General features: G+C 34.7%; 1 protein-coding gene across 1 annotated transcript in view; it reads right to left on the minus strand.

Annotated features, from left to right (window-relative positions):
- Positions 1 to 2,361: 2,361 nt before the first annotated feature.
- RFX3 (regulatory factor X3) overlaps positions 2,362 to 14,971 on the minus strand; it is a 108,186-nt gene continuing 95,576 nt past the window's right edge. Inside the window, exons 10-17 of the mRNA XM_082301530.1 lie at positions 14,647 to 14,762; positions 13,897 to 14,051; positions 9,395 to 9,492; positions 8,972 to 9,121; positions 6,806 to 7,014; positions 5,664 to 5,817; positions 3,520 to 3,562; positions 2,362 to 2,618 (exon numbers count right to left, since the gene is read on the minus strand). Of these exons, the coding sequence (XP_082157656.1) occupies positions 2,380 to 2,618; positions 3,520 to 3,562; positions 5,664 to 5,817; positions 6,806 to 7,014; positions 8,972 to 9,121; positions 9,395 to 9,492; positions 13,897 to 14,051; positions 14,647 to 14,762 (1,164 nt within the window). The 3' untranslated portion in view covers positions 2,362 to 2,379. The remainder of the gene's footprint in view (positions 2,619 to 3,519; positions 3,563 to 5,663; positions 5,818 to 6,805; positions 7,015 to 8,971; positions 9,122 to 9,394; positions 9,493 to 13,896; positions 14,052 to 14,646; positions 14,763 to 14,971) is intronic.

The raw sequence follows: 14,971 nt of genomic DNA on the forward strand, positions 1-14,971 counted from the left end.
ATTTCACTTTATTTTACTTGTAAACATCTTATAATGCACAATGAAGGGGAGTAAATATTTATCACAGCTTAGTTTTAGCATTTTTGGTGAAGGGTACAGATGTGCTGATTTCTAAGGAAAAATCAGGACACACTGAGCGATATATGTGACAACAAAATCTATAATGAGATTCAGTGCATTTATGAGTTTAGAAATAATGAATATAAACCTCACTTTTACTTTTTACTGAGGCAAAAGCCATCTACTGACATTAGTAGGAATTATGCCTACACAGAATGAGCTGGATGGGTTCACAATTCTGCAAAGGAATTAAAATTTATTTTTGTGCACCAATAATGTTAGGACATTTTAGTTTATGTGCAGCTGTATTTGGAGCATATGTAAACTCTAGCAACAAACTTGTTTGCTATAAATACACTTCCATTTTACATGCTCTTCTCCCATTTGGTATATATGACTTTAAAGTCATTTTCAGACACACGAGATAAACCAGAATAAAAAAATCCTAATTTTTTTACAGTCTTTTCTGTAAAGTCAATCTTTTTGTGTTCTCCTTCATTTTTTGGCTTTTTTTTTTTCTTATTTAATTCCACTACTTTAGTGTAGCAAATTCGTGTGTCTGCATAATGAAATGTTTGTGAAGAAAAACTTGAGTTCTTTAATGTCAATTAATATGGTCTCTATAAACTGATATTATTTAACCATTAAAATGTAATATCTGGCTGATACACCACAAAATATAGAAATTGAAAACATGCACTGCATTATGTACCTGCTCATTTATTTCTTTTTAGTTTTTAAAATTAAAAGTAGGCAAGGGTTTAGAAAATATATAGTCATGCTTGGGACTATGGTCAATCTATTTTGACATTTGAAGTTGGTATTAAAGCTAGTTTTGCTTTCCAAATTCCCAAGCAAATTTTATTTGTATTAAAGTGAAATCCAGCTAGAAACGAGAAAAAATAGGTCTATTGTCATTCTAAGAGGGATATTAAAATCATTTAATAATAAAAAAATCCTTTTATTCTTTTGAAGGCTATGTAACCTGTCCTTACTTCTTAGGGAATTTGAAAATGACAGGCACACCTTGTTGAATTAATTTAAGAGTTAATAATAACAAAAAGTACTAAGTCTTAGCTTCAGTTCTGTTTAAGGCACCATGTAATAGCCGAGGTACAATGATCCCTGATGTACATTCTTAAATGGCAATGGTCCATCTAGCCACCTATTCAAATTCTACACAATTGGGAATAAGTACAAGTGAGGTGTGCCAGTTACACTGCCTTGTCTAATTTTTGTAAAAATTTAAATCCACTTTACCAACAAGGAAATGTTTTTGAAAGGAAAATGATGCAGGTTGCTACATTCCTTGCATTCTATAAATCATCTTTTCTAAGAGCAGCAGATTGAACCACTAGTAGGAAAAGACCTGGAATAGAAGAAAGTCATTCAAATGGAATGTTTTCCTGTATGTCCAGTTCAGCATAAGTAGCACATACACTTAAAATTAAGAATAATCAAGTCACTTTTTTTTAGCTTCAGTTTCTAACAACTACAGTGCCACTGAACAATCAAAAGCATCTGTTCAGTGGCCTGACATATAGAATCAGTAGTCTTCAAAACAGAGGAACCGGTATGCAAATAATATCTGAAACTGTTGATTTTAAACGAAGCTTGCATTGTTTACATCATGTTCAGATTATTAGGTACATTTATGCCATACAGATTACCACATTCTGATACAATTCTGTCATTTAAACAGCTTCTTCCTTACAGAAAGAAACTAGGAGATCTTCTCAACCCTCCAGCATTATTACAAAAAAATCCCCCTGAATACTCACAATTTTATCAAAATAGTGTCTTCTCGTAGTACGATGAAAAGCACCTTTTATAACAAATTTGATACATCTGCTGTCAAATAAGTATGCCTCCAGTGTAAATCAAAGAAAATAGTTCTTTTGATATTTCACAGAAGTGCATCTAATTAAAAACCTATCTATATGAAATCAGCATAATAACTAATAATTAACATTAAAATATTTTTAAACTATGAAAAAAATTAAGTTATTATAAGAGGACGAAACATTAACATTAAACTTTGCAAAAATCTTCCTTGCATTTGATACAAAGAAACCTCTTCATATTGAGTGGCCAATGTAAAATGATTTTGTTTACAAAAAATTTTTTTTTTTTAAACAGACCTGGCAAAATACGTACATCCATTCCATTGAACAACTCCAACAAAATTATGATCAGAACAGTTACCTTTGACAACAGTCAACCTTCGGACTTATTCTTTTTTTTTTTTTCTTTTTTTCATATTAAACCTAAAAGGCTAATGCAATGGGGCATGTGTTGGAGGCCAGGGGAGGTTTCACATTAGACTGCAGTGTATGTATTTCCAGTAGCACTGCATTGCCTGATAGTCTGAGTAGTTGCAACAATGTGCTCATTATGAATTGGGTTCAGGAGGTTCTGCTGTACTCCACTCTCAAGCACTGGCTGCATGCAGCCCACCTGGAATGCCTGGTTTAGCTCAGTTTTCTCCCTCTTGGCTTGTGGTTCTCCACTTTCATCCAGCTCTTCATCTATTTCACTTTCAACTTCGCTGCCCTCATCTGCACAAACAAACCAGCATGTAACTACCACAAAGGAAAAAAGCTTCGAATACAAAGCTCTTTATTTTGCAAGTAATAGTTGAAATACAAGGGAGAAATCTGATAAAGCACAAACTGAAAATTAACATTTTAATGGCAAAAAGTCAACTATTATCTCAAATAGATAAACAGACTCAGGTTTGATCCCTTGAGCTATGCACTGTTGTTGTGGAAAAAACAATTCCAATCTCAAAAGGTCTAACAATCAATGTTAACTTTGTATTGGAAAATGCCTAATTTCCTAAACATGATGAACAAGAGTTGTTACTTTTAGTTACAGATAGGGAAACCAGGGCAAGAAGAGTTGGGGTGACTTGATCCAAATTTTGACAAACATTCTTATACTCACTAGTTGAATGTTCTGAGGTCAAATCACCTCAAATCACTCAAGCAATCAGTATAAGAAGGCATGTCAAAATATGGCATGAAGAGATTGTAAGGAACTAACTTCTCCCTGACTACTTGCATACAAATCTGCTTCTTGACATAGCAAAACATTCACTACAGTTAAACATCCATAAGTATACTCTTGTCCTAATTCGCACAGCTGCTACCCTCCTCTGTCCTATTAGATAATACAAAATTTGCATTAAAAATGGATATTCCTTTGTGACAATAATAAACATCTTTTAAATATTCTTATTTTAAAACAAACCTACAATATTCCAGTCATTATTGTGTGATATTACATACATAGCTATTGTATTATATCAATGTATCCATACAACATATACATGCACTTTAAAGGATGATACGACTCTAAATTCTGTTTGACTGTGTTTTTAAAACATAAAGATTTATTTTGCTCAGAGACACATTAGCTCTACACAGAATTAGACCCTGGAGATACTAAAATGCTTACCTTTATCCATATTTCCAGGGGACACAGCATTTAAATCACCAAACTGCAAAATAAACAATAAGAGAAATGGACACAGTCTTAAGCAAATGTGATCTTAGAATATCTATGATGTAGGAAATCTGTCCCCCACTGGTTTGACAGTTGCATTCATTCAAATGAATAATCTTAGCTGCAGCCACATCCATAGCAGAGCAATTTCCCATTCCATTTCAGTCTTGTGCTTATTAAGACAATTATCACTAAGTAAACCCTCAAAAATTAGAATGGAGAAGAACAGCCTTTTTTAAAGATTGCTTCATCAGGGCCTTTGTTGTTTGAAGTGAGCTATTTCTGAGTTTTATAAAGCCATAAATTATAATTGATATTCATTCTGAACTGCCAATATTTTAACAAAAAGCTCTTTTTAAAATTTCCCAGGCACCATTTTAATTGTGCTGGAACAAAAATGAAGGTGTGCCACTGTGTTGCTAATCTACCTGTAAGGTAGATGAAAGGCACTGCTGAGAAAGGGTTTATAACCTGATAACTGATTTACATCAAAATCCAGACCTTTTAAAAGAAGTTGCATGTAAGTTAGAAACTTTCTTCCCTTTCCTTTCTCCATTTCTCTTGTGAAATTTGGAAGAGTAAAATGCCACCAATGGATATCAAATGAAAGGAGCACATTGTTTAGACAGATACATTTCTAACCATAAATGATGGTACCAGTCTTTTCCAGAACAATTTTGCCAATACCTATGTCCAAGGGTGGAAGAAGAGGAAGGGAGAAGTATGAGAATGCTTTTCTCAGCTGCAACCAGTTTATACTGTCTTACAGTGCTTGTTGCACTGTAATCTTCCTCATTTTATTTCAGTCACAGCCATTGAATACACAGAAACATAAGAAAACACACATTTAATGCATCTAACTTCTATTCTGCCCCTCAACTCCAAATGTTTTGCAATACTTACTTCCTCACAGTATTTCCATCTTCAGTCTTGTAAACTTTTTAGAAAACCCTATGCTACATTTACGTCTAAGATATAAAGTCTGCAGAGACAAGAAAAATGTAGTACCTATACTTGTGTAATACTTTCTGCAAATGTAAGGCAAGAAATATAACAGCATGTATACTGATGGTGGGCCTTTCTACTAAGTAGAAATACTATTTAATTTTTCTGAAACATGTCATGACACATGATATAGAATAATTTGACAAAGAAAGCTGAGACATTTTCCAATTTCTCTTGAAAGTGTATTATCTCTTTATAATATTTAATAAATCTATCAATATATCTTGTGGGAAGAATGACAACTGATGCCAAATCAACTAGCAAAATTACCTGCAATTTATAGGTAACACAGAACATGATAGAGTGACTCACAAGTGTAAAAATGCAACAAATCCATCCTATTAACAATTTAGCATATTTTCAAATATATCCATTTTCCAGCAACTTTGAAGCATAATTCTTTGGGAACAATTCATGCTTTCCTTACTGTGTCACTCAAAATTAAAGGTCAGATGAACCACTGAAGAGGGATAAGAAAGACTTTGCTTTGTAGATGCCGTAGCTGAGTATAAAATTATTGTTATGAATTAAGACTCTAGATCTGCTTTTTAAACCAATAGTCTTTGAAACAGTTGTATGAAAATCAAATGTGTTGCAAACCTCTATGTATGTCTGCACTGGTATGTGAACAGTACTGTACAAGCCAAAATTCTGCATGTAAACCAGCTTTCTAATGTCAAAGAGGGTATGCATTTTGTGTGGGAATTATGTGTGCAAATGCATGTAAATGGATCCACAAAAGTAACATTTTCCTATTACTATGCTCTTTTATTTACACATAAAATATTCAGGTCTCAAAGAGTGGAAAATGGTTGTAGGTTGATCAACATTTTTCAAACTATGCACATGAATCTGTGTGCAGATTTGTAAAAGAGTAACTTATTTTAGAAATAATTGATTTTAAGAATTCAATGTGATTTTAGTACTCTGACAATGAACCAGTGAATCAAGTTTGAAACCACTGTATATATTTGTAACTCAGTCTACTGTTATACTGCAGAACATCCTACCATTCTACGTACATGCTTAAAAAACACTTTTTCCAAATCATCACTAAATCTATCAATCTAGTCTCTTACATATTATCTTACCTCTCCCATAACTGCAATAGGTGTCTCTCCTGTTGCCTGAGCAACACGATGCTCTACTAAGTAAAACATGTATTCATCGTAAAGCAAGCGGATCAGATGAAAAGAGCCAAAGCTAGCAGCACTGCGCAAGGTTAAATCCCGAATCACCATTGAGCTATTCAAAAATAAAAAATATATATATGTTTATGTATTATATGTCACAGCCATTTTAACATTTATCCATGTAGACAGACATTTCACCTCAAAACCAATATTCTCAAAAGCAACAGTGTCCACAAACGTCTGATTTATGGTGTCTTTGGAAAGGGATGACCGGAAAGGGCAGTCATTTGCTTCTCTCCTTTCTCTGAAGGTACTGTTGGACACCACATAAGAAATAACCAGACTTGTTTGGTTTTGGTTTTGACCTATGCATAACTACCAATAATTGAGCAAGTGTAAAACTTAACTTGAAAGAAACTTTGTTGAAAACATAAACAACTAAAATGGTAAGAAAACTATTTGGTTGTTTAAGAAACCATTCCTTAAATGGTGTCTGTTGTGTCAATCTTTCCAGGACAAAGCTTTTAATTGCGAGAATTTAAATAGCTTTGAAACTTAAAATTCAGAAACGATAGAATTGTGTGTTCATATTATATCAACAAATTCTGGCATCTTTAGCAAGCAGTTGCTACAGTCAGGTTCAAAGAACAAGGTTTACTCTGATAACTGTTTCAATAAGCAGCTAACATGGAATGCTTGTCTTAATGTTCTTTCCATATATTAAAAACAGCTTTTGTCTTTCTTATCTCATAAACATTGATGCCACAATGTTTTAGTAAGTAATGCTAAAAATAGTGGCTTAATAATTGCATAGTTATTTAACCAAAAAAAATCATAGTATGTTTCTAACTCTGGACAAAACTACACCTGCATTCATTTTCAGATGCCTTTTAAAGCAATAAACAAGGGTCATTTAGGTCCCTGTTCATTTGCCGATAGCCCTGAGTTCAAGGTTAATAGCAGAGGTACTCTGGAAAAAACCCGTATTTTTCATGATGTACCAAGCCACTGTTTGATATTAGATTTGCCAACTTCAGTACAATGCACAGTTCAGCAAATAATAGAAGAGTTAGAATGTTTTAAAGTCTATTAAATACTACCTGTAGAAAGACCATTTTAACAGAAATTGCCGTGCTGCTTTAGGAAAGCTGGGTCTTCCTTCATACGGTTTCAATGCTTGCATCATTACATTATCAAGCCAGGCAGCCCACTGCTCCAGAGTGCTCTGCTGTTGAAGAGTCATCTTGAAATCTGTTTCTAGTCTCTGAACCATGTTGTCATCACACTGGCACACCCAGGAAGCCTGCTCCTGTTATAGCACATGGCAGATCTTGAATTGACAATACATAAGCCAAAGCACAGAATGTAGTTGTATCTCAAAGATTAGGCTGTTCAATGGATGAAAGAGACTGGACCCACTTACTAGACAGACTACGAAGTAGTTGTTATTTACAGCTATTGTAGTTTTGTTGAAAGCAAATAGGTGGGGAAAGCATAGCATAAAAGAACAGACATCAAATAAAGGAATTAGAACAAGCAATGTAAGTAACAAAAGTTTGTTGTAGTTTCCTACATTAATTTGTGAAAAAAGGCTCCCACTTTTGTCATTTTTCTACTGAAATACTTATAACTTGTCATTTTTTTTCTGGGATGTCAGGCAGGGCAAGCAGGAAGAGTCAAATGCAGGGGACTAAAGTAATAAAACAAGTAGCGAGAAATCAAGTGCAACATTCCTTTTGCTCTGAAGAAGTTAAGCTTAAAGACAAATCCTGTTATATCATCTTATAAAAGAAGCTTTGTACACAAACAAGGATTGTTGTTTGCTGATTCTAGGCAGTAATAGATGACACATTACATAAACATAAGCTGCACACAAGTGGAGAAACACAGTATGCATACAATAATCAGCAATTTAGTCAGTGTTACCAAGTTTAAATAAAGCTAACTGCTCAGTTCAGAAAATGAGAAAAAAAAGACAGCTCACTAACTGCAAGCCATTTCCATTTAAACTCTAGCTGTCATGTGCCAAGTTAACACCTCATTCACAGACTCTGTATCCATGTCAACATATTACTGTACTTAATATATTGTATCTTTGGTCAAGAACTCTTGACTAGATTTCTGTTAAGAGTATTAACATGTATATTAAAACACTCGTTCACAAAGAAGACAAACACAGAACTACCAAAAATCTGAAACCTTTGACTTTGCTGGCCAAAAGTGTTGCTGCCTGTTCTGAGCTTCCCTTTCCCCTCCCAAAGACACGTGCTCCTGCCCACGTGCTCCGAGCTCCTTTGTTCCAAGCGGGCAAAGCCAAATGTAACTCAGATTCTTTAGCAGTGTGTGATTGGCCGGTCACCCCGGGTCCGCCCCCAGCCCTCCCCTTTCCCCTTCTCCGAATAAAAGATGGTCGAGGGGAGGCTCCGCCTCTCTCTCGGCTCAGCGACTTTCCTGTGAACATCTCTGGTTGTCTGTCTCATTTGAAAGCTTCGAACTGCAGGGAATTGAGCGGGCAGGGAGCTCTATTTCTCCCTCTTTGCTTCTGCTGATGGTATTTGCTCTGCAGCTGATTCAGGTACCGATTTTAGAGCTACTAAAGTGCTAGATCGCCCTTGCTACCTCTCAAGGCTGCTCGAGGCTTTCTAAGGCATTGAAATACAAGCGCTAGCCGGTATAAAGCTGAAAAGATACCTTCCACACAAAAGGACAGCAGTATTTTTCCTCAGACAAGCAGAAACATATAGAGAAATTATTCTTAGTAAAAACATAATTTATGCTCTATAGGTTCTAATCATACTAATCTAATCCATTATTCAGGAGATCTTGTAAATTTTAGCACAGGCACTTATATAAAACATACTCGTGTATGGGGTTTTAAATAATGGAGACAGTCTCTACTGAAAATGCTGGCATTTAATAACTTTGAGAGACATTCAGAAGATACGCTACTGAGATCTAATCCTAAAATACCATTTTTGCTATTAGTAAGTCACGACTCATGGTACCCATTCTAAGAAAGTATTTGCTCTACATTTGCACAGAACTTGGAAGAATACGTGCACTTCAAGAGAGTAAATGGAATCAGGTAATGGTTCTGAGCTCTTATTTTCCTAAAGCAATGTCACTTTTGGACTGAATCACTACACATATGAATGAGTGAAATATTAGCACTTTACTTTCTTCATAGAATGACGCCTAACAATAATGTTCAAAATCACAGAGGAAACAACACTTAAAAACCTCTGCTATTCAAAACTAAATTTTACCTGAACATTGGCAAAATCAACACGGTTGAGATCATTGAGCATCTGGTTGATTTGAGAAGTATTTTGAAGCACAGCACGAGCTGCTTGAGCCAGGTGATTAAGAGATGTGTATCTTCGCAGAGTCTGGGCAAAGGCACTTACAGCGGCAACCTATGAAGAAATTTAGTATTTTTAAATATTGTACTCTATAGGTTAACTCCACAGATTGAGTATTTACTTTCATTTTAATAGTTTATATTAATGAGTCCTCATATTTGAATTATACCATGTAGCAGATCAAATAATGTTATTTCCTCTCCCACTATCTGAAGCTTGATGCTAAACATGAAATTCAGCATTAAAGTGAAAATGCTGCTTCTTTTAGATGCTACTGCCCACTTGGTTTGCCACTTGCAAGAATAATACTTCAATAGTTTCATCTACCTTGGTTTGTATCATCCTCTGTGGAATATTGTTCATGGCATTTGAAAGCCAACCTTCAAGGCTTTTTGCAAAATTGCGAATGGCTTGGGTCAAGGCACCTATAGATTGGAGAATAAAAAGAGAATGAAAAGAAAGGAGTGCACCTGTTTTGAAATGTTTTGCATCCTCAGAACTCTTGTACTCAACTTTCAGGCCTGCTGCATTTACTTACTAGACAAATTTAGTCTGGGTTCAAAATGCCTCACTGAGATAAAGATTACACAAAAATTATTTTAGTTTTGGTTTAATAAGCATTTCTGACTTCTTCACCAGACAATCTTCCAAAGAAGTTTGTGACTTAGCAGTATTGTTTTGGGCACTCTTATAGGAGAACAACACTAAATTTCCATCACAAACTTCCACTTTCCATTTTACCTAAGCACCTTTTTTAAAAAGCAAAAGTCTGGGGAAAAATCCACTTATAGGAACACTGCAGTTTCCTCAAGTAAGTCCATAGTAATCTTAAACCATGTCATAGTGCTGCTTAAGTCAGTTTTAAAGAACAAATTCCATTCACATGCAGTGCTTAAGGATGTCATCAATAAGCAAGATATAGGAGTGTTTCACTGACAGAAAGTGAAATTATTCAAATGACTGTGAAATCTGTGTGCATTTTGTTTCTTTTCTATACCATCCACAGAAATGCTGAGTGGCTAACAGAGATTTAGAGGGACACTGAAGAAGTTCCTACAGTATTCTGCATTACTAAATACAGAAGTTTTAATTTTTCAAAAGAGGAAGACAGGAAGTATTGTCCCAAGGAACTGTACCTGGAAAAAATAAAATCATGTCTTCTGAGTGATAAAAACCCAGCTTTCCCACACCTAACCCTTGCACATTGACATAACAATGCAACAGTGCAACACTCAAACTGCTGCAAAAAGTAGGAGACAAAAAGAAAAAACTACAGGTTTCTGAAGACTACCAGAGAATGAATGCAACTACAAAAGTGAAGAGGAAAAAACCTAAGGAAATAATACCTTTTTTTAAATAATACCTTTTTAAAATAAAGCTTTCTACCAGAAATGTAAATTTACTAAAAAAGAAATTGTATTCTTTGTGATATCTTTTTCACATGTCTTCAAACTTGCAGTCATAAGCAGTAGAACCCATATTGGCAATTTATATAACTCACCATGCATTTGGATGCTTAGCTGACCACAATTTGATCTTACAAAGTATCTGTGTTAGCTCAGTCCTCTTATAATATCTTTTTTTTTTTTTTTTTTTGTCCTTGAGGGTTTACACATGAAGAACAAGCTTTTTTCCTCAACCCTGTCAATCCTCTAGCTCACCTGTGCTGCTTTGTAAATTATTTCTGTGCACTTACTAATTGACTATGTATTCACTCATCTTTTCTTACCTACAGCACAAGATGGAAGCAATAATGTAAATACTGTATGAATGGTACTTAGACATTTAAGAAAAATATTACTGCTTTTTCACCTCTAATGTTCTCATTACTCTTTTTTACCCAAGTATATATATTACAAAATTATTTGCATCACTGTAATGCTGATCTCCTTTAAAAATAAATATAGAAAAGCAGCTCAGGCCTTTCAAGAAAGACCTTTAACTAGTAAGAAAAGGGAACAAATAAAAGGAATTCTAAGTTCTGAAGAAATAAAATAGCTAAAGTAGCTAATCAGGCACCACTATTGTATAGAACAACCATGAATTTCTAATGAGCTTTGGAGATACATTAAATACAGATTTTTTCTCATATCCTTAAGTATACATCTGGCCATTACCAAAACCTTACGTACCTACATCCTTGAACTGTTAAGTTCATCTGAACTCTTTCAAAGAATCTTTGCATGATAAGCATGGTGCAAAGTAAATGGCCTAAATCATTAAGTGTTACTACTCATACACTAAATGATGTGGCAATGGCAGTTAGTGAAAGTTTGATTTGGATAAGCACCTAAAAAGCTTGACTTCTGAACCAAAACCCCTCTGACTTGTACAAAACTGAGCTTTACAGCCTTTCCAGTACTCTAATTTTTTGCCTGTCTGGAATTGTATAATATGGTGTGGAAGTGTATTTTGCATAAATTCTCCACCAATCATGGAAACTAACTCAACACCAAATTTGTTACTGTCCATTCTGCCCCTTGTGAAGATGTAAGATGTCCATTCTAAAACATAATAGCTCTGGTCTATTGTCAAAGACACTACAATGATGGTCTTTATTCCTGACTTCAATGGACAGCATTTTGCTTTTCTTAGGAAAAGGAATTTTGTTGTTTTATACACAGCAATTCTTCACTCATTCTGTGGGTGCTAAACATTTCAGCTGACAAATTTAATACAGAGGTTAAAAATAAAACCATTTTTTCCTCAACAGTCTTTTTTTTCTACTCCAATAGTATGTATGTACAATATGACTTGTCTAAAACAAAAAACACTGAAGATCTAGACAAAAAAACCCAAACTTGAAAAAATTATGCTTTCTTCAAGCCCCTTTCAAATTAGTATTTTTCCCTATTTTGAGCAGCAGCTGCTGCTCTCTTCCCATTTACTCAAGAAAAAAAATCATAAACATGCCTTTAATGAAGCATTTACAGTCCCAGCTCCTCTACAGAGTCCAAACTTCCCTACAAATTGCTATTTTCCTACAGAGGATGATGAATTTGTCTACTTCACCCAGCTGCATTTTTGTTATATTCAACCTTAAGCCATTATCTCAGTCTCTTGTAATGACTGGAGATGCTTTTATTCAAAAGCAGGAGTTAAAAAAATCACAAGATTTTAACCATTTAACAGTGAAGATGAAACCTGGATGGCCCATCATTAAAGGAAAGCTGCTAAAAAAGGTCATTGAGTTAGCTGGTTCTAAAGGATAAAGTAAGAAAATATGTTAGCTGTCTCCAAAGGTAGCTCAGTGAGTGCAATTCTGAGCAGAAAACCACTGGACTGTTCACAAAAAGGAGGCAGCTAACAGAAGCAACTGAAAAGGAGAGGAGCGGGTTTGATGAAAAACTGTGTTGCACTACCTTTCTATTCAGAAATTAACTTGCTTTTGCAATTGAGAGTTTTCATTCAGCCTATTAAATGTTACAATTAAATTTGTGGGGGTTTTTATCACTGCCTAATTTTTTGTGATACGCCATATTACTCTAAAATCCTACCTAATGGTATTGTCACGAGAGAAGTAAAACATTAAATATAAACCAATGCAAAATAATTTACACAAGTAATAGCTGTCAATAATTACATGCATTTGAGAAAACATTTTTCCTTTATTTTCACATATAGATGCCCAAATGATGTCAATTGCTAACAAGCACTTACTCGTTCCTTAAAAAAAAAGGTAAAACGCACTTTGTAAATGGCAAACCTTCAGATTTTGTACATTTCCAGTTTCAATTTTTTTTTTTTTTTTACATTATACATAATTTGCTAAAACCTGATTTTATTCCACTGGCAAGCAAGAAGTCAATAAAACTTTTCTGCAAGGCACTACCACCAAATATTCTTATGAAGTGCTTATTACTGCTGGAGTCACCACAGCAGAAGAGGTGTTCACAGCATGACAATATAGCTTTGTTACCTGCAAAACTACTTTTTGGATTAATATTTTTTAAACTATTTTTAAACTTTTTAAAGTGAATACTGGGGGTTTTTTTCATGGGAAGGAGATAATATGTAGGAGGTATGAGGTTTTTAGTGGGTTGCTAACATGATTTCTTTATTAGATTTAGGACAGTGTATGTGAGACAATAAATACTTCATGAAGGAGTTCAACTTTCTTCACATAAATTTGTTTTCTACCAAAGATAGCCATAAAAATACACTGCTAGAGCAATGACAGATTCTAGTAAAATTAAATTTGAAAAGAAATCTCTGCTCCTGGTTATGGTGGCATGACTGGACAATTCCTCACTCTTTCATGTAGGATGTATGACAGAAAAAACAGTAGATTGGAATAATAAATTGGACTAGGAATTCTTCACTGCCTTAACAGTCATTAGAATTTATTTCAGCAGTCAGGAACAAAGGACCAACACTTCAAACATGGAATCACAAAGACCATATTTCTTTTTCAGACTAATCAAAGATTAATATGTGATGTTTAAACAGAAAACTACTGAATTTAGTGGAAAGATTGACTGATACTAGTGCACAGAGCCACAGGGCCACAGGACTTCTTTCCATCAGGTACCCTAGAGCCAGGGTAAGGGGCAAACATTTTTACCTGAAGATATAACAGATATAGAGAAAGAAGAAACTTTAATATGACACTGTATCTTAAAAACTAGATCTTCCAACTTTTAGAGTTCAAAGCATATGTCAATTCCCAGCACAACTCCTTACACTACAAAACTGAGGATAAATTATACACAGTTACTTGGGTAACTTTCAAACTTTTTTCTTAAGCTGTCCTGTGAGGCACAAGTACACCTCCACCATATACATGCTTGCAGAAAAATCGTTACAAATGTTTCAGGTGTTCAACTTACTAGGAATAGGTCTAAGGACGTCAGGAATGAGAATCTCCACCAAAGCCTGGTACATCACGTGGTCACAGTTACACATCCATTTCAGAATTGACTCATTCTTGCACAGAGTAATCAGCTTTGCTTTAGGAAGTCGACTTTCTATTTCACTCAGATTGCTGGTGTTAAAAAAACCCATAGCAAATTAATAAACAATAATGCATTTATGGCACCTGGGGGCATGGTTTAGCAGTTAACACGGCAGTGGTAGGTTAACAGTTGAATTTAACTTTTCTGGCCTAAAGTTTCTACGATTCCATGATTTACAGCAGGTAAAAACATGCAATGGGTGTTAAAATGTATTTTTTTATACAGGCATGATAGATGTCTCAGCTCTACCCAATACAACTTATTTACACATTGTCTCACACAGAAATGGATTGAAGAAATATCTCCATAATTCTCCTACAGCTCATAAGTAGTGCAGACATATGAATGATCCTTTTGGCTTAAAAGAAGTGGATAAAATATTGGTAAGTGTCACCTTTACCGTATTTGTCTATGCAAAATACCCCAATGGATGACACAACTGTTTTTAGACTGCTCTTTGGCATAAACCCAGGCTATAAAAAACTGCCAGACAACATAAATTTAACTTGGAAAATAATCATAGGAGAAAAAATTATTACTGTTAAGTTAAAACTAATATAATTTTTTTTATTTCACATTCGAATTATCACGAGACACATTAAGCAAAGAGAAACTTTTACTGACCTTGGTTCATTAACAGGAGTGCCATCAGGTGGAGCAGAAGGAGAATAGCGCCAGAAAGTTTGCCACAATTTTTCTATCAGGCTGAACTGAAGATTAACAACAACATCCAGTATTGCCTGAAAAAATAAAACATGAGATCATATTCTCTTTTACCCAGCTTCCCTCCACTCCCAACTCCAATTAGATCTATAGCTTTTTTCCTTCATCATGTAGTGGAACCAAGGCAAACTGTATATTCTCAAGTTATAAATGGTATCTGTTTTAATACCTTTGATATCCATAAATTTTCCAGCACCATAAACTGTTGTGCACAGAGACTTGCATA

This window comes from Coloeus monedula (assembly GCF_965178545.1).
Source record: "Coloeus monedula genome assembly, chromosome: Z".
Classification (NCBI taxonomy): Eukaryota; Metazoa; Chordata; class Aves; order Passeriformes; family Corvidae; genus Coloeus; species Coloeus monedula.